Genomic DNA, 17,927 nt, shown 5'->3' with positions numbered 1-17,927 from the left:
CCAGTGGAAATAAAATGAACTGCAGACTGAAAGTGTTAGGGTGATCCCTCTGCTGATGGAAGGTTGAAACAGACTCAAGTCATCACTGCTGCACTGTTCCATTTTTCCATTTTTCCAAATATCTTTATGTTGTAATCATTTTGTTTCTGGTGTTATAACCTTACGTAGGAAATGTGTGTGTACCCATAATGCCATCAACCACAAACATTGTCACTGCATGATCTAATCTGTGGCATTTCATTTACTCACTGTCACCCAGCGCTTGGAGAATATTTATCCGACCTCTTTGTGCTTCCACCATTTTCTCCTCTGCTTAAGAAACTCTTACACCTGTTAAAAGTCCTCCTCCCTGCTCCTAACAGTTTTTCACCTTACGAGCTCTTTTAAGGTCTGAGATGCTCTGTGAATAACCTTTATCTTTACAAGGACCTGGTCTTAACTTTAAGGGGAAATTCTACGAAAATGTCACAATGCTAAGAATTTCGTCACTAGGAGCAACTAAGAAGCTTTGTGAATACGACCCCAGAAATAAAATGACAACAACACTAAGATATTTGGAAATTGGAAAAATGCAACAGAGCAGTGATGACTTGAGTCTGTCTCAACCTTCCATGATCACACTAACAATGACAACGCTTTCACAGTCAGGAGTGCCAACATAGCATTTCATTTCCACTGGGTGTCCACACCTTGCAGACTCTCAAAAGGGTGTGTCTGTGACAACCAATCACATCTGTTAAAAGAATGCATCGTACCTAAAAACAGGGTCAACCACACCTCCTCACTAAGGTAAATGTTTCTGTCCCTTCCTTGCTCAGAGTTGCTCTGAGAACATTCCTAAATCACTCCTAAGCTAGGACTCCTTACTAAAAAGTTTTAGGCTAAGTTGGAGGCTTTCTGTATTCACAAGGCTTCCTAGTCCTAAGAGTTGCTCCTTGTGATGAAATTCAAAAAATAAAATTGTTAGAATTGTGACGTTTTCTTAGAATTTCCCCTTAGAGTTAAGACCTTGTAAAGATAAAAGTTATTCACAGAGCATCTTAGACCTTAAACAAGCTCCTAAGGTGAATAACTGTTAATAGCAGGGTGGAGGACTTTTAAGAGGCTTAAGCATTTCCTAAGCAGAGGAGAAAATGGTGGAAACACAAAGAAACAACAATTTCACAGTCAGCAGTTAATTTTGTTTCCACTGGGTGTCCACACCTTGCAGACTCACAAAAGGGTGTGTCTGTGACAACCAATCACATCTGTTAAAGGAATACATTGAACCTCAAAACAGAGTCAACCACACCTCACCAAGGTAATAGTTTCTGTCCCTTCCTTTCTTAGAGTTCCTCTGTGAACTTTCCAAAATCCCTCCTAAGTTAGGACTCCTTACTAAAAATGTTTAGGCTAAGTTAGGAGCTCTGTCAGAGGATTCTCAGAATATTTGTGAACACTTCCCCATATTCCTGCATAAAACACACCTCTGCACAGGACCACATACTTACCTTTATACTTACAATGCTTGTGTTAAAAAAGATATTAAATGACTCTTAAATTTGGCAAAAAAAAAAAAAAAATCTAGAAAAGGCCTTACAAAGCATTAAATTTAAGCATCTGAAACCTGTAGGCACCCTGATGTAATCCACTACCTATGTGTAATAAATTTAATAGGTTACATTTTGGGGAAAGCTAATAATGTCCACCTTAATTTACCAAAACTTCCTATTGTAAATTACAATACAGGTATTAAGTCCAGCATTTCAGAGTGAGTAAAAGGGGTCATGAGGATTAATGTCTGGACTGGCCACAGCAGTGTGACTCTCAGTCTAGTTGGACAGCTGTGTCAACTCAGCAGAGGTTGTTTTCCTCCTGGCCCTATTACAGAAAAATATCCTAACGCCTATCTCCTATCATGAGTTTCAAAGATAGGAAAAATCCTGTCTGTCTATTGCAGAAGCAAATGCTGAACGCATGGCTGTTTCCTGTCTTATCTCAGACCTAATTTCTTATCTTAAGAAATCCAAACTGTAACTGTACATTCGATTCTTCAATCATCTGCCTCTATCTGTATTTAGACTGTACACGAGACTGACTTAATCTGACGAGAACGTTCTGGTAGGCTACTGGAGATGGACAAGCTATTAATGATTAAATAATCCTCTTGGCAGTTGATATATATACCCATTTGTACGTGGTTCAGGAAATTTCGAGTGTCATCTTGCGGCTTGAGTAGCCTTTCAATCATATTTCGGTGTGCATGTTTCTGTTATACAAAAAATCCTGAATGTCATCCTGAAATTAGATAATATAGGGTTTCAGAGTTACAGATGTTGCTGTAATGAGGCTCCAGATACACATCTGCAAAAACTGGATATTAAAAATTCCATCTCAAATGTTAGACACACAACCCTAGTTTTAATGATAGCAAAGACATGTCTGTGTTGTCTTTTTCTATATGTTTTTTATTTTATTTTAATTACTTTTTCACCCAGCAATTTCTTGAAGTCCCTGACCAAATATCTCAGAACTTTCTTAAAGCTAAATAAAAGCCTAACATAAGACTTTTGGCTTCTATCAACTGAAAACTACTCAACACTGGAGTCACAAGACAATATAGATTAAATTAATCACCAAAGACTGCATTTCTCTTTTGCAACATTTAAATATGGACCAGTGAAAAACACTTGTTTCCCATGTTGAGAGGCTATAAAAACCGTATTTTTATTTTGTTTCATCACTACATACGTTATTTTGACGTAGCTAAAGATATTTAAAGTGTTTAATCCAATCCATATTAAGCACTGAGGAAAGTGCTGTGGATGTAAGGTGGTTAAATATTACGTGTAATTATGTAACAGTGGGCGAAGCAGGCCCACAGACTGCACACTGGTCAGATGATGTCTAGGGGAGGGGTCTCCTTTATAAAAACTGTGCTCAACCTCTTCTCACAGTGCGGTCATGATGATGATGCTGGGGATTTTAGTAGCTGCTGCCGTGTTTCTGGAGGCGGTCTCTGCCACCACTGTAAGTTTGACTTTTTGTTCATTTTTGAGCGATTGATTCCAGATAGATTTATTGCATTGGATCTAAAGTCTTTACATGTCTGTCAAAACATAATTCTAACCTATTTATTTTATAACGTATTATTTAATTGCTGACATATTTAAATATTTTCCCATTTTCCAAAACTATTTAAAAGGAAACTGAAAATTCAAATCTAAACGGCATGCCAGATTTCATTGTTGTTCTATTCAAAGGAACAACAGACAACATTTCAGTCATAATTTGGACTGTCATATCAAGTCATCTTTTTGTATTTCTTTGTGTTTAATTCCTGTAGCTCGGGGTGGTGTACACCGAGGGAGGTATGGTGGAAGGCACGAACATTCGTCTTGGGTTCCGCCGTCACATGGATGTCTTCAAGGGGATTCCCTATGCTGACATCCCTGGAAGATTTGAGAAACCAAAGCGTCACCCAGGCTGGGACGGTAAGTAAACTGCAGTCCAGTAACCCAAAAGAAAATGATGCCATTGTATGTTACGTTTGCATGTTTGATACGAAACATATAAATGTTTCTGATGTAACTTAGTATATGATCCAATTGTCATGGTGAGGTGGAGGGTAAGATGGATGGTGTGAAACCTATGCGAGATGCCTGCCAAAGTGCAGACCACTGTTCGAGACCAACAAACAACAAAACTGGCTATGTTTTAATGAGTCATTGCTGAGTTTCTAAACACCTTTTAGGCACCAAACGTGAGTGTTTTGTGATTGACCTGTTGCTGTTTTTCCCATGGTGGTAGTGCCATGAAAAGCAGCAGTTTTTAACTGAGGCATCACTGCTTTTCCAGCAAGTATTGTGGCCCCAGCACTGGGTATTTTAAACCAAAATATGATCTGTTGCTAACCATAACCCAGTGTTTCTTATGCATAAACCAAGTGGCTACCTCCATTGCTGAAAAATTAAGCCAAGGCGGAATTGCCAAAAACTGCAGTTCTTTGAATGGGCACTTGAGGCTGGCTCCAGAAGCGAGGCAATCCCCACTGACCCCATGTTAAAAAACAGAAATAAAAGCATTTACAGCCTGGTACAAAAATGTTTTGGTCTCTACAGCTAAATTCACCCTTCATGAAAACTCTACAGAGGTTGAATTTTCATATAACTCACCCATTTACATTTTATTAAGGCTTAAAGTTATGCGTAATTAAGGGTGGGTCGTTTTGAGTGTCAGGCTGTCTGCAAGGCGCCACCTTGGGCTCTCAGTTCAATCCACTCCTCACTCCCCCACTGCTCAACCCTCTCATCTTGATACGGTCACTTCTGCCTTAAAAAAAAAACAAGATGGCAACGGCCAAAATGCCGAATTCGAGGCTTCAGACCAGGCTACCAGAAGTGCTGCTCAGCCTTTCTTTCTATTCAATTTTTGATCCAAATATAGACCCTCTGGTCTATATTTGTAAAACTAACCTCAAGCCAATAAAAGCGATTTAAATATCCGTGACGTCATCTCAGCATAAAGTCTAAGAGCCAAGCTGGAGCTCATGGGCATGGCCAGCAGAAGAAACACTATTGCGCATTTTCAGTGGGCCACATACCGCAGAAGTAAACCCAGACGCTAAAGCACTTTTTAGCGGGTGCACCGGGTGAGCAACTCTAAAATGGATCGGTGCCATCTTGACATCTAGTATCTTGGTATTGTTGTAAATCTATGCTTCTGAACACTGAGTCCACAAACCAGTGAGTGACATCACAGTAGCTGCATCCACTATTATATACAGTTCATGGCATAAACCTAACCAAACAAAATGTAAGGTATAGGTATAAACTCTAATTCCCCCCACAAAAATATGCACCCTTACCAACTGTAGCCCTAACTCCAAGCAGCTAATTCTGCTCCTGCTTAACCTTAATTTCATTGATGGAAAAGGTTTTATCTTCCAGCTGTAGGGGTAAGTGAACATCAGCTAAAGGCATGATGTAATGTGTCATGAAAACTAATTTACTCTGGTAATTTAAGAAAGTCTTCGCTTGCTCTTACACTGTGCTTGTCTCTTGTCAGGTGTTCTGAAGGCAAACCAATACAGGAAGAGATGCCTTCAGGTGAACCTCATCATGACTGACACCAGAGGCAGTGAGGACTGTCTTTACCTTAACGTCTGGGTTCCTCACGGCCGCTCAGGTAAAGACTGAAAGATGCCTGTAGAGTGTTGTCCATATTGAATGTACACTACAACTCATTCTCTCTGTCTTCTAGTGTCCTCTGGTCTGCCCGTCATGGTCTGGATCTACGGAGGAGGCTTCCTGGCTGGAGGCTCGATGGGTGCTAACTTCCTGGACAACTACCTGTACGATGGGCAGGAGATCGCTGACAGAGGAAATGTTATTGTGGTGACGCTGGGATACCGTGTGGGCGCACTGGGTTTCCTGAGCACCGGAGAGCCTGACTTACCTGGTAGGTGACTGTTTCTTTTGTGTTGTGCCCAGAAGAAGTTGGCCTGCCTGCCAGTTTTATAAATTGTTACATGAAATTAGTAGTTTCTGCTGTGATTAAGTGAAAAGTTTATCCACATCAGGAAACTATGGTCTTTGGGACCAACACTACGCCATTGCTTGGGTGAACAGGAACATCCGCTCATTTGGAGGAGACCCCGACAACATGACCGTCTTTGGAGAGTCTGCAGGTGGAGCTAGTGTCAGCTTCCAGGTAAGGAGCTTTTTTTCAGATACATGATAATTATAAAATGAAAAAAAGTCCAAATTTATAATTATCATGTATATCTAAATATCTATTTTGCCCGCCCACAGACTCTCACTCCACACAACAAAGGGCTGTTTAGGAGGGCCATCTCCCAGAGCGGTGTCGCCCTTTGCCCCTGGGCTGTCAACAGGAACCCCCGCAGGTTTGCAGAGGAGGTACAGAACAGCTTCTGTGACATATTTTTAAATTAACTGTAATTAAAATGTATATAAATAAAGCTCTGGGAAACAGTTAAAGATGATTTGAACCTTCTCTCCAGGTTGCTCTGAAAGTCAACTGCCCCACCGATCACACTATGGCTGCCTGTTTGAAGATGAGTGATCCTGCACTCCTTACGCTGGCTGGTTCTCTTGATCTGTCCAGCTCACCTGATCGTAAATACTGCACTCCACATAGCCTAGTTTACATCATTGTGGTGCTTACTACCAGAGCAATGAAGAGATGAAGACGTCATCTTGCTGCACTTTCTTCTTCTGCAGTGGTTTAATGGCACCCCACTGGAGAAACTGTGCAACTATATCTATTATATTATATTCATCTCCATATGCCCAACTCCTAATGTTCACATTACAGAAGTGGATGGAAATGCACGTTAATTGGCAATTTCTTTTACAGATTTTTTGGAGAGTAGTTTAAACTTTGCACTACATTTGTATTGAAACTTGGCTTGTGAGAGTTTCCCTTAAGAGTCCTGACACACTAAGCCTGTTAAATGCTGGGAAAGTCCAGTTTTTAAACACATGTAAGAGACACTATTGCTTTTACTAAAGATACGATGAATTAAACTGCCATAATATTAGCACCCTACAGCTATTAACATTATGTTGTAATAGATGAGCATGTTTTAGTGAATCCGATGCAAGTTTCCAGACAGTATAGCAGTGATAACATTACTCAACGATATTAGCCTACGTTTTGACGACATGCTATGACATTATTGCACAGGGATTTGCAATCTCAAGAACTACAAGTCCTTGGGGCTCACAACATTGTTTTTTTTTTAACCAGTGACGATGCAATCTAAAACTGGAGGCAGCATATGTTCACATCTAACTGGGCGAATAAAGGGTTTACTCCAACCAAACCTGAGCTGGTGATGGTTAAACACTAGAAAGTCGAACGAAGATGGTTCCTGTGAATTTAAGTTTGTTTCCGTTGACACTCGATTGAAGTGGGATTCAAGATGATAAAAGTACTGTTTATTTAAATGGAGTCTGGTGAGTTTGACGATAGCAACTTTGGGGCTGTTTCTGGTCAAACAAAAAGGATCTGATTCTTTAACAAAAATGTCTGTCTCTGTAGGGTCCCTTCAATAACCTTGTCAAACACTTGAATAACAATCCTAGCCTGTCAGGGGCAAAAACAAGAACTTTCAGTGGACGTAAACTGATGGTGCGAACAAACATGCCCTGACTGTTAATATTGCAGCCTGGCCGCTGCTCTCATGTAAGACTGGACCAATTTTAGAAAATATTGAGAAAATTGGACTCAGGTTGAAAAATACCCTTTAACTCTGGATTTTAAGGTTAATTTGATGTTCAAAAAGCCACACAGCAAATCCTCAGCGTGGAAGCAAGTGCTTTGTTTTCTCTTTTTGATGTAAAATGACGGATGGATTTTTAATGGCACTAATATGTTTTATTTAGACCAGCAAGTTTGAAAGATTTAGCCCATTCATTTCCTAATAAGATTTTAGTTTTATGCATGCATCTAAAGCATAAATTATTGAAGAAACTCGGGGGATGTAGGGCTAATTTCCTCTAGCTTAATCTTCATGGACCAACAGTAGATTCAACAAATGGAAAATTAGGATGTCAGTTATCTATAAAACACACAGTACATAATAAGTGTCTGATTGTATTTGCTTCTGTCAGGCCCCCTTGTTACGAATCTGCTCCTGTCGCCTGTGATTGACGGGGACTTCTTGCCGGATGAGCCTTACAACTTGTTCCATAACGCGGCTGAAATTGACTACATTGCTGGAGTCAACGACATGGACGGACATATCTTCACTGGTTTAGACGTTCCTTCAATCAACTCCCAACTGGTGGACACCTCTATGTGAGTTGAATCAATCTGATCGCAGTGTGAAACATTCTGCAACAGAGAGACATGCTGTACTTTTGTTGGAGCTGTGGTGTTATAGTGTTTTATCAGACCTCATTTTCAAACCTCACTGATTGCAGTGACGATGTGAAGAGGCTCCTGGCTTCGTACACTAAAGAAAAGGGCAAGGCTGGTTTGGACAGCGCTTTCTCCACATACACCATACCCTGGGGCTCAAACCCCAGCAGGGAGACCATCAAGAAAACCGTTGTGGAGATCGGAACGGATTTCATCTTCCTGGTTCCTACTCAGGCTGCCCTCTACCTTCATGCTGCCAATGCCACGTGAGAATAAGATCCTGCTACACAGATGTCGCTTTCAGTTTATTTATGAGCACTGTTGCTCCACACCTTGCTTTAGGAGGTGGGGAATGAAACCAGGGCGTAATTTTTCTTTAACTTCAGCCACTGTAGCAAGCTAGGAAAATCCATTTAAAGAGGGCTTAAAGGAGCAGTGTGTAAGATTTAGGGAGATTTAGTGGTGTGTAGCACTGAGGATTGTAGATTGCAACAAGCTGAAACTTCAGTGTTCATTGTTCATTGTCACATCCCTGTTCTTCTCTTGTCTCACCACAGAACTGGACGCACCTACTCCTACGTCTTATCTGAGCCCAACCGTATGGGCGGCCTCATCATGCCCTACCCCAGCTGGATGGGAGCCGACCACGCTGATGACCTGCAGTACGTGTTCGGAAAGCCTTTCGCCACACCACTGGGGTACTGGCCCCGCCATCGTGACCTCTCTGGCTACATGATTAACTACTGGACCAACTTTGCCAAAACTGGGTATGTCTCCGCAGACACACACAGGAGCATCGCAGAAATCAAACCTGAGTCGCACACTGAAATAGATCCGCTTTAATTCTGTTGCACTGTTCTCTGATTGTACCCACAGAGACCCCAACAAAGGAGAGAGTGTGCCCGCTACCTGGCCCAAATTCACCAACACTGGACACCAGTACTTGGAGATCCATCATAATATGAACAAGAACTATGTGAAACAGAAGATGAGAATGAGATATGTGCATTTCTGGTGCAGTGTCCTACCCAACCTTCCCATATCCATCTACGAATAAAGTCCTTGTGCAATCACCCGTGCACCTGGACCGACAGAGCTGAAGTGTCAAAAAGTACCGGTTCATAACACAATAAATCAATGACAAATACAAATTATATTTGTTTGGTTTCATTTTTTTATATGCTGTGCTTCTTCCAGTTTACAAATCACTTTGCATGTTTTGAACCTGAGTTTTTGATTTGGTTGGTTTTTGGATGATAGCAGATGCTACTGCTAAATAATAGGGTTTGGAATCACCAGAATCCCCATGATACTTTTATCACTTTATCAGGATACTGAAGTAACTATAATTACATAAAAGTGTCAGTAAGAAAGGATGAGAGAAACGGACAGGAGGAAAAGCAACAAAGCTCCCTAAATTAGATTTTGTGTATTAGCTTATATTCAGACTGCACTGCCATTTTGGTACCACACCTGCATTAGCCATTAGCTAATGTGCAGGCAGCCTATTTGAAGCAGGTTTAGCCTGATGGTAGCTGATGTTAATTAAGGCAACGTGCTTATTAAATAGGCCTATATTTGACAAAATGCAATTCATATTTGAATTGGGCTCTAAAAAACTTTGAAAATTGTTCGCAGAGACCTGTGTATGTTCAGGAATCAAATCATTTTATTCCTTCTCGAGTAATAGGAAAGTGTCTCAACTGACCCTGCTATACAGGTCGTCAACACACAACAAGGTGCCATAATACAGGAAAATCAAACAATGCCAAGTTGAAGATTCAAGAGTGGTCTTCATCAGATCCATTATTTTCCTGTGTCAGGCCACAAAGGAGCTGGACCAGTTTCAAATATGGTTTTCAGAAGTTATCATCACCTTTATGACATGGACACTTGCTGAGGGAACAAAGGAGATACTGTGCTTAATTAATTTAAGACAAATAATTGAGACAATCAAGACTATCAAGTGAAGACTGTGCCTTTTCAGTTTAGTTAGTATAGGTATCCTAGGCTTATGTCAGCCATAGCCCTCAATTAGCTAACTTAGAAGCTGCCATTAATCCTTCTCTTACCCTGATTTGAATATTTCCTTGTGTTCCACATACAGTGCCTTGGAATATCTGTCCATAGGACCCCTTTAAGCCCTACACTCCACAGAACTGGGGTCTCATTTATAACAGTGATTATTATCCATACCGAAAATGTACATATGGACAAAAGCCATTGTCAAAAATTTGACAGTTCCTACAACTGGGCTTTCACCTCACCATCTGCACCGCCAATTTCCCATCTCTGAAATGTTCGTAAACATGGGTCACAGTCTCTTCTATCAAGTCTGTATTTATAGATCACAACATTTGTGTACTTTCAGGACCTCATTTTATGCATATGCAGTATTTAAAAATGAGACCCTGGTCTTTGAGGAAGAGTGGACAGTTTACTTTTAGTCTCATCTGACCAGAGTACTGATCTCCCATATGTTTGGAAAGGCTCCCACATGCCTTTTGGTGAACTCGAAGCATGTTCTTATTTCTTTCTTTAAGCAATGGCTTTTTTCTGGCCACTCATCTACTCTTGAAGATATTATCCTCTAGATTTTGGGATCTTGCTGTGAGATTTGTGTTAACTGTAACTGTTTTAATAAATGGGAGATTGCTGCCCCAAACAAAAGACTGCAGAGGAAACATTGCATGAAAAATCGGATCTACAGGAGAATGAATATTTGAAAGCAATACAAAATGCCTGACAGGCTAGATTTTTTTATATTCTGAATTGTCACTTGCAGCCTGAATTTCAAGTTTTCTTTCATGTAAACAAAGACATTTCCACCATAAAACCTGTGCATAAAAATGACTAAAATGCAGGTGTTCCACCACCATTTTGAAATTCAACCTGCAACGTTGCGCTGCATTACCACTTTCATGTCAAATCCACCTGTAATATCTTGTATTTTGTCTTCCAGCATGTGCAAAATCTGTCAATAGATAAGCAGCTATGTTGTGGCAGGGCGGCTTGTAAAGAACTTGGCTGCTCTCGTCTCGCATTAGTAAAACACTTAGAGTTCAAATGGGGCTATTTCTGAGTTTTTATCTAATCTGAAGCCGTGTGTTGTTTGCCAATGTGAGAATCGGTCCACCTGTGTCTGTGAGTCGTAGAAACATTTGCTTCACTATCAACTTTAGGAGAACTGCAGAACTTTCTGTTAATGTGTCTTCAATGGAAACATTTTACTCTGAATCACAAAGAAGAAAATTATTATAGCCTTGGAAAATGTTTATCTATTAGTGTTGACTTCTGACATGTGGGTGTGTGATCTTCACTTTTATCATCACAGCTTCGATTATCATAATAGAAAGATAGTTGAACAAAATGGAAACCAGAATATTAGTTCCTACAGAGGAGTGGCTCCAAAACATTTAATATTTAGACCCAAGAGTCCTATGTCAGTATTAGGGATTAGAAAATAAAAAATAAACACACCACATGATACACTAATATACCTTCCTTCACTTGGCAATTTGCACAGTTTGCACCAGGCTGTTTCCCATCAGAGGTCACAGGTTTGCAGGTCATGGTCAGACTGACCACAGGGTGTAAAGGTTATATAACACAAGTAAACAGCTTTATTTACCACTCATACTCTTTCGGGGAGGGTCTTGTGTGTATATAAGCAACTGGAGAGGTACTCGCTGGTTCCTGGACCGCCATGGAGACATTGAAGATTCTGTTTGCTGTTGTCGTGTCTCTGGGGACGGCCACCGCAGCCTTTGTAAGGACTTGAACTTATTAGAATTTGCAAATATGGGGTAATTGATCTGCTCTTTCTGATTTTAGGATGTTTAACTAATTTTGTGGTCAAAAGAATTAACTTATTTTATTATTGGGATGTGATTATTTTTAAAATATTGTTCTGCCTTCACTTCATCCCTGTCAACTTTCTGTGATTGCAAATTATCAGCTGGAAATTTAAAAGGATAGTTCAGATCTTTTGAAGTGTGGCTGTATGAGGCACTTATCCTTAGTCAGTGTATTACATACAGTAGATATCAATCAGCACACCCCCAGTTTGGAGAAGCAGACAGGAGTACTGACATGGAAGCTAAGTAATGTACTGCTGCGGATGGGGGCAGCTGCAAAACATATTTTAGCCACGTAAAAGAAAACTATCAATTTACGTGAATGCTACGTTCAGAATATTTTCATCTCTTTACTTTGCTGTCAGACAGCGATTTCTATCGGGAAGGTGAAGCAGTTATATCGCTCTCTTCAAAGCCAGACTCCTTTGAGAAAAACTCTAATTTAACATTGCTGAACAAAGGAGCTACTGGTCTACCATTGCCTTGAGTCACCACCAGGCCACCGCTCTTGCTCCTCACGACCAGCTCGCTCGGACTGGACGACTCCACTGGACAGCCCTTGAGTGTTGTTCTGTTGGACTACTCGGCCAGCTCGCTCTTCTTCGTGGTTGTACAGTGAATGTGTATTTACATAATTCATAGTGGCGTGTCAAACGCTATCTCAGTCTCTTTTGTCTTCAAAATGTCTTGCCTCAGATGCCTCCCCCATTGCGTGCCTGTTCAGCGTAAAGGCCTCACCAGCTCTCTCTCCAGGTGCAGCTTATAGCGGCTAATGAGCCAATACCACCAACCCCCAAGTGTGACGTCAGTGCTGACCCTGCCTCCTACCACCTGCCTAAATCATACCCACATCTACAAGACATTCATTTAACTACCAATAAAGCTATCATAACAGATAACTATTTTTTTTTACAATGTCGCAATTTACTGTATCAATACCTTTTTTAACAGTAGGTATTATATTGTCATGAAGGTGAAAGCTCTTGTCTGGCTGTGTCTCTAGCTGGGTGTGGTGCAAACAGAAGGTGGCAGCGTCCAGGGAAAAAATATCCCACTTGGTTTTTTCCGCTCCGTGGATGTTTTCAAAGGGGTCCCCTTCGCTGCCAAGCCTGGAACATTTGAGAAACCCAAACCTCACCCTGGCTGGGATGGTGCGCTCAAACCCAACATCTAATGTATTTTTGTATAGCACAATTAAACTGCAAAGAAAATCCCTTCAACAACCAATATTGTTTTCATCTCCAGGTGTACTGAAGGCAACAAAGTTTGCAAAGAGATGTCACCAGATCAGCATGCTCCAGACTTCAAGTTTTGGTAGTGAAGACTGCCTCTACCTCAACATCTGGGTTCCTCAGGGCCGACAAGGTAGCTATTTTGTGTTTCTATACATTAGTAGTGGAATCACTGATACAGTAGATGTGCTTATGCTTCTCTTTTTCACCCCAAGTGTCGTCAGATCTGCCCGTCATGATTTGGTTCTATGGAGGAGGCTTCATGGTTGGTGGTTCTATGGGGCCAAACTTTTTCAACAACTATCTGTACAGCGGTCAGGAAATTGCAACCAGGGGCAATGTCATTGTGGTGTCAGTGGGATACCGTGTGGGAACCCTGGGCTTCCTCAGCACAGGGGACTCTCGCTTACCTGGTAAGGACTGGTAATGGGAACTGACTGACCTATTAGCTTACAGTGTGTTCTTTACATTCTGTTACTTGAGTTAAGTTTTTTACATCCATCCTGGCTCTATTAATGTGCTTGTCACCACAACAGGAAACTACGGTCTGTGGGACCAGCATGCCGCCATCGCCTGGGTGCATAGGAACATCCGCTCATTTGGAGGGGACCCTGACAACATCACCATCTTTGGAGAATCCGCAGGTGGAGTTAGTGTCAGCTTCCAGGTGAGAGGCTTGAGTAAAAACCATAATGGACATAGCTACCATGGCGTCAGTCGTTGGTTTGTGGACTCATGTTTAGAAGCCTCAAGTTTGGCATTTTGGCCGTCGCCATTTTGGATTTTTTGGAGCCAGAAGTGATCATATTTGGAGAAGAGGGTGGAGCTGTGGATGAGCATGGGGTGGATCTGACTCATAGACTGTGGTAATGCCTCTTGGCACTCAAAGCAGCTATGTCCATAATGATGTGTAACCTTAAGCTTTAGTACCATTTAAACAGGTGAGCTATTTTAGCTACTGGACAACATGCCATAAGTTGAGTATCACAGATTTAGAGGTTGTCAAGCTTCAGATGATCCATTTGGCTGCTGTTTATGACCCTCCTGCATAATATTTGTTAAAGCATTAATAAATCTTTAACTAACCATTGATAAATTGGTTACAACTTATAAACCCCTTACGAAGTATTCCAAAACAACATTTTGGAGCATTCATACACAATAGCACATGTACCTTTAGCAGATGTGTTCTAGCTCACCTGGCAGAGCATATGCTACATTTAGGCTGGGTCCTTGGCAGCAGCTCAAGTTCGAGTCAGACTAACAGCCCTTCACTGCGTGTTGTCACCTCTCTCTCCCCCCTTTCCTGTGACTTTCCAGCTGTCTTTGATAAACAACAAAAAGTATCTATGCCACAGAAAAGTGCCATTTCATGCATGCTTTTCCAATACTGAAGCCACGTTGAACAACTAACAAACACATCTACAAGTAATAATTGTATAATCTATGTATGTATTTCTACACAGACTCTTTCCCCCCACAACAAAGGGCTGTTCAAGAGAGCCATCTCCCAGAGCGGTGTTGCCCTCTGCCCCTGGGGTCTGAACAGGAACCCACGCAAGGTTGCAGAGGAGGTATGTCATTATCAGACATCATGGAGATGAACCCTGCTGTGGTGTAAAAAGTCTTAATGTTATATTTTTAGGCTCATTTGCCATTTTTGTTTCCATCTTGTGCTGTCACGAGCACGAGCCTCTAGCCCATGAGTAGATGCACACTTCCTTCTGTGCTGACAATGTTGGTGGGTGTAGTCCAGTAGAAAGTAAATAGTTCCTACATGAAACTGCTCACAACAAGGTCTATGGATTGTCTTGAGTAAATGGGGCATGATTTCTGGAAATAGACACTGCTGTTGAGTATTTTTTCAGCATTTTGAGCACCACAAGCTGAGTGCCATCTAGTTCCATTATATATAAGAGAAAGCAGACATCTCTGCGTCCGATATCTCCAACACCCAGTAACTCACTGCAAAACAATCTAGATTGACAAACAACATTTTTGATTCCAGGGTAAACTATCCCTTCAGTTGAGAATTCAGCAGACATCAGGCATTCTGCACGTCTGCTCAAAATCTGCTTATTATCATGTGCTCAGGTTGCTGTGAATGTTGGCTGCCCCACTGATGACAGAATGGTGGCCTGTCTGAAATCAACTGATGCTAAGAATCTCACCATGGCTGCTCCCCGTGTCAAATTTGGCACCCCAGACTGTGAGCATTATATTCTGTCTATCTAACAACTTTATTTAGAATATATATGACAGGAAACCAACATTCAAAAATCATGTTGCATTGTGGTTTTGAGCTTAAACTGTACATGCTGTACATACAAACTAGCAATACCATATAAAGTTCTACCTCAATAATTTTATGTCGTTTCTCTCAGATCCAGCTCTGAAATACCTGGTTCTGTCTCCTGTTGCTGATGGAGACTTCCTCCCTGATCAGCCTGAAAACCTGTTCCACAATGCTGCTGATATCGACTACCTTGTGGGGGTAAATAACATGGATGGACACCTGTTCTCCTCCAAGGACATCCCTAACTTTAATAACAAGAATCAAGAAATTCCTGTGTAAGGCTGAATTCATTTTCAGAGGGAAGCCATTTTGTTTTGTGAGCCCTTACAGCTTTGAAAGTTAAACCATTGAAGCAAGAGAATAAATTTGGGGGTCAAAGACAGCAGAGTCACAGAGCCCTTTCACTAACAGAGCTTTCTACCTTATCTTCATTGCAGAGAAGATGTGAAGAGGCTTCTTGCTGCTTACACCAAAGAGAAGGGGCAGGCTGGTTTTGAGATTGCCTTTGCTGAGTACTCGTCCAACTGGGAATCAACACCCAGCCAAATAAGCATTAAGAGAACTGCTGTGGACATTGGGACTGACTACATGTTCCTGGTTCCAACACAGACTGCCATCTACCTGCGCGCCGCTAACGCCAGGTGAGGCCAACCTTTGCCTTCAAATATCTTTTAGCTGCTAATTTAAATATAGAGCTGCAGACTCTCAATTAACAACTTTCACCAAACACAAGTACATTTTTGAATTATTATTCACATACACAATAACAGTCTACTCATTTTTTGGTCATGTAGATGCTTCAGTTTACATATTCTTTGAGTTTCTGTTACATAGAAGTCTTCCTGCCAGTTCTAAATGCACAATGCATGGGGCAACTGAAAACGTACACCCATTTTGAATGTTATCACTCTTGAATAGGTGTTATCAGTGGTTATCAGCCTCATGATATGGTTTAGACGGGGTGTGCTACGTTCAAAAGCTCATTATCAGCGCATTCAATGGCTGCTATCAGTTGTCATCGTGAGTTGGGTTTCAATGTCACTTTTGTTACATTTAGGTGCCAGTATCATGTGGTAAGGTTTAGGAAAATGTGACATGACGTAAAGAACTTACATACTTACATACAAGCCCTGGTCTCCTAGATGAAATTTCTATATTTGTTTGGGTTAGAAGGGGCCCGCTACGCTCATTGGTGTGATCAGAGGGCCATTATCAGTCCATTAAATGGCTGTTCAATCAGCTGTCAACAGGGGTTAGATTTCACTTTCATATTCATTTGGTTTAGGCGCCAATACTATGTGGTCAGGTTGAGAAAAAAGATCATGGTTTAGCTGAGAGAAATAGTTGTGTTTAGTCTCATTGCCGGGTCGTCAAATACCGACACGTTCGGTTGGTGGTTTGGTCCGACAACCAACCAAAAGCATCAACCAACAGCAGTATTTGACACCCTGGGAATGAGATTTAAATTTCTTTTTCTCCAGATTTACATACAATACCTTTAAAATAAGTACGTTTGTCATGTGACATCAGTTAAATTAAGTCAGCATTCACTTTTGGTTTCACAGGGGACATGAACCCCAATCTTCTGGGTGAAAGTTCTGTATTTGTCTGACTCATACATCATCCCAGCCTCCTCCCAACACTGGACTTTCTCTGTCTTTACACTAACGTTACATCATTTAACTTCCTCATTTACTTCCATCATAATTACCACAGCCATTAGAGGTTGCCACCCACTTGTAGGCAGAGGTGTAGCAGGCCACTTCTAAACCACATCTTTGAGGCTGATAACCACAGATAACGCCCCTTCGGTTGAGTGATAACATTCTAAATGGATGCAACTTAACCATAAGGGTCTTTTTTTTATTAGTTTTACTCATGATAAAATAACACAAGATTGGTCTTCTTTTCTTGAAAGTTAAGGGCAAAGTTTATGACCGGCATCATCAGATTGTTGACAACAGTAATGCTAAACAGATGGACACTTATTGTTGTGTCGGTCTTTAACAGGTCTGGGCGGACTTACTCCTACCTGATGTCTGAGCCCAGTTTATTGGCTAGACCAGGCAAACCCTACAATGAGTGGGTAGGAGCCGATCATGCTGATGACCTGCAGTACGTGTTTGGCAAACCCTTCACCACACCAAAGGCTTATGGAGACAGACACAGAGACCTGTCTGGCTATATGATTGCCTACTGGACTAACTTCGCCAGAACTGGGTAAAACACACTGTGCACTGCAGAAATTTAACTTAGGGATTTTTTACTGCAAAACTAATGGACACTTTCACATGTATTTTCACAGAGACCCAAACAAAGGAAACCTGAATGTGCCTGTGGTCTGGCCTGAATTCACGAGCACTGGACAACAGTTCCTGGAGATCAATGCTAAGATGAACGAGAGCTCCATCGGACAGGAAATGAGGCTACGTTTTGTTCGCCTTTGGGCCAGCACCCTTCCCAGCCTCCCATCACAGGGTGCCACAGATGCTCAGTGATGCATTTTTAGTTTGAAAACAGACACCATTTACAGAAATAAAACAGTGTGTGCAATAAACCATGTGGGTAAAAAAAAAAGAAGTCTGTCAACTTGACTGCCTACCTAGAGTGGTGTCCTTTATCATCATCATCAGCAATGGATGTTAAAAGAAAAACAAAGTCAGCAGTGAGATA

General features: G+C 41.3%; 2 protein-coding genes across 2 annotated transcripts; both read left to right on the top strand.

Moving 5' to 3' along the window:
• Positions 1-2,930: 2,930 nt before the first annotated feature.
• On the top strand, positions 2,931-9,020 carry LOC117269433 (bile salt-activated lipase). The gene is made up of 11 exons (XM_033646434.2): positions 2,931-3,009; positions 3,326-3,473; positions 5,047-5,166; positions 5,242-5,439; positions 5,561-5,691; positions 5,793-5,900; positions 6,005-6,119; positions 7,620-7,806; positions 7,932-8,135; positions 8,427-8,636; positions 8,746-9,020. The coding sequence occupies exons 1-11, from the start codon at positions 2,944-2,946 to the stop codon at positions 8,924-8,926; spliced, it is 1,668 nt and encodes a 555-aa protein (XP_033502325.1). The 5' UTR covers positions 2,931-2,943; the 3' UTR covers positions 8,927-9,020.
• A 2,496-nt stretch (positions 9,021-11,516) lies between these two features.
• Positions 11,517-17,811, top strand: LOC117269379 (bile salt-activated lipase-like). Its single transcript, XM_033646350.2, has 11 exons — positions 11,517-11,638; positions 12,730-12,877; positions 12,972-13,091; positions 13,174-13,371; positions 13,495-13,625; positions 14,425-14,532; positions 15,053-15,167; positions 15,343-15,529; positions 15,692-15,895; positions 17,265-17,474; positions 17,560-17,811. The coding sequence occupies exons 1-11, from the start codon at positions 11,576-11,578 to the stop codon at positions 17,750-17,752; spliced, it is 1,677 nt and encodes a 558-aa protein (XP_033502241.2). The 5' UTR covers positions 11,517-11,575; the 3' UTR covers positions 17,753-17,811.
• Positions 17,812-17,927: the final 116 nt, after the last annotated feature.

The sequence above is a fragment of the Epinephelus lanceolatus genome, chromosome 19 (assembly GCF_041903045.1).
Source record: "Epinephelus lanceolatus isolate andai-2023 chromosome 19, ASM4190304v1, whole genome shotgun sequence".
In the NCBI taxonomy this organism is placed as follows: Eukaryota; Metazoa; Chordata; class Actinopteri; order Perciformes; family Serranidae; genus Epinephelus; species Epinephelus lanceolatus.
The sequence above is the reverse complement of the archived record's forward strand: the minus strand, read 5'-3'. Positions and strand labels throughout refer to the sequence as shown.

What these genes read in the sequence shown, in the direction of transcription:
- LOC117269433 (XM_033646434.2), top strand. Translation starts at nt 2,944, where the DNA reads ATGATGATGATGCTGGGGATTTTAGTAGCTGCTGCCGTGTTTCTGGAG. An exon ending in CGGAGAGCCTGACTTACCTG is followed by an intron (nt 5,440 to 5,560) that starts GTAGGTGACTGT and finishes TATCCACATCAG; the next exon opens with GAAACTATGGTCTTTGGGAC. An exon ending in CAACTGGTGGACACCTCTAT is followed by an intron (nt 7,807 to 7,931) that starts GTGAGTTGAATC and finishes CACTGATTGCAG; the next exon opens with TGACGATGTGAAGAGGCTCC.
- LOC117269379 (XM_033646350.2), top strand. Translation starts at nt 11,576, where the DNA reads ATGGAGACATTGAAGATTCTGTTTGCTGTTGTCGTGTCTCTGGGGACG. An exon ending in GGACGGCCACCGCAGCCTTT is followed by an intron (nt 11,639 to 12,729) that starts GTAAGGACTTGA and finishes CTGTGTCTCTAG; the next exon opens with CTGGGTGTGGTGCAAACAGA. An exon ending in AAGAATCAAGAAATTCCTGT is followed by an intron (nt 15,530 to 15,691) that starts GTAAGGCTGAAT and finishes TCTTCATTGCAG; the next exon opens with AGAAGATGTGAAGAGGCTTC.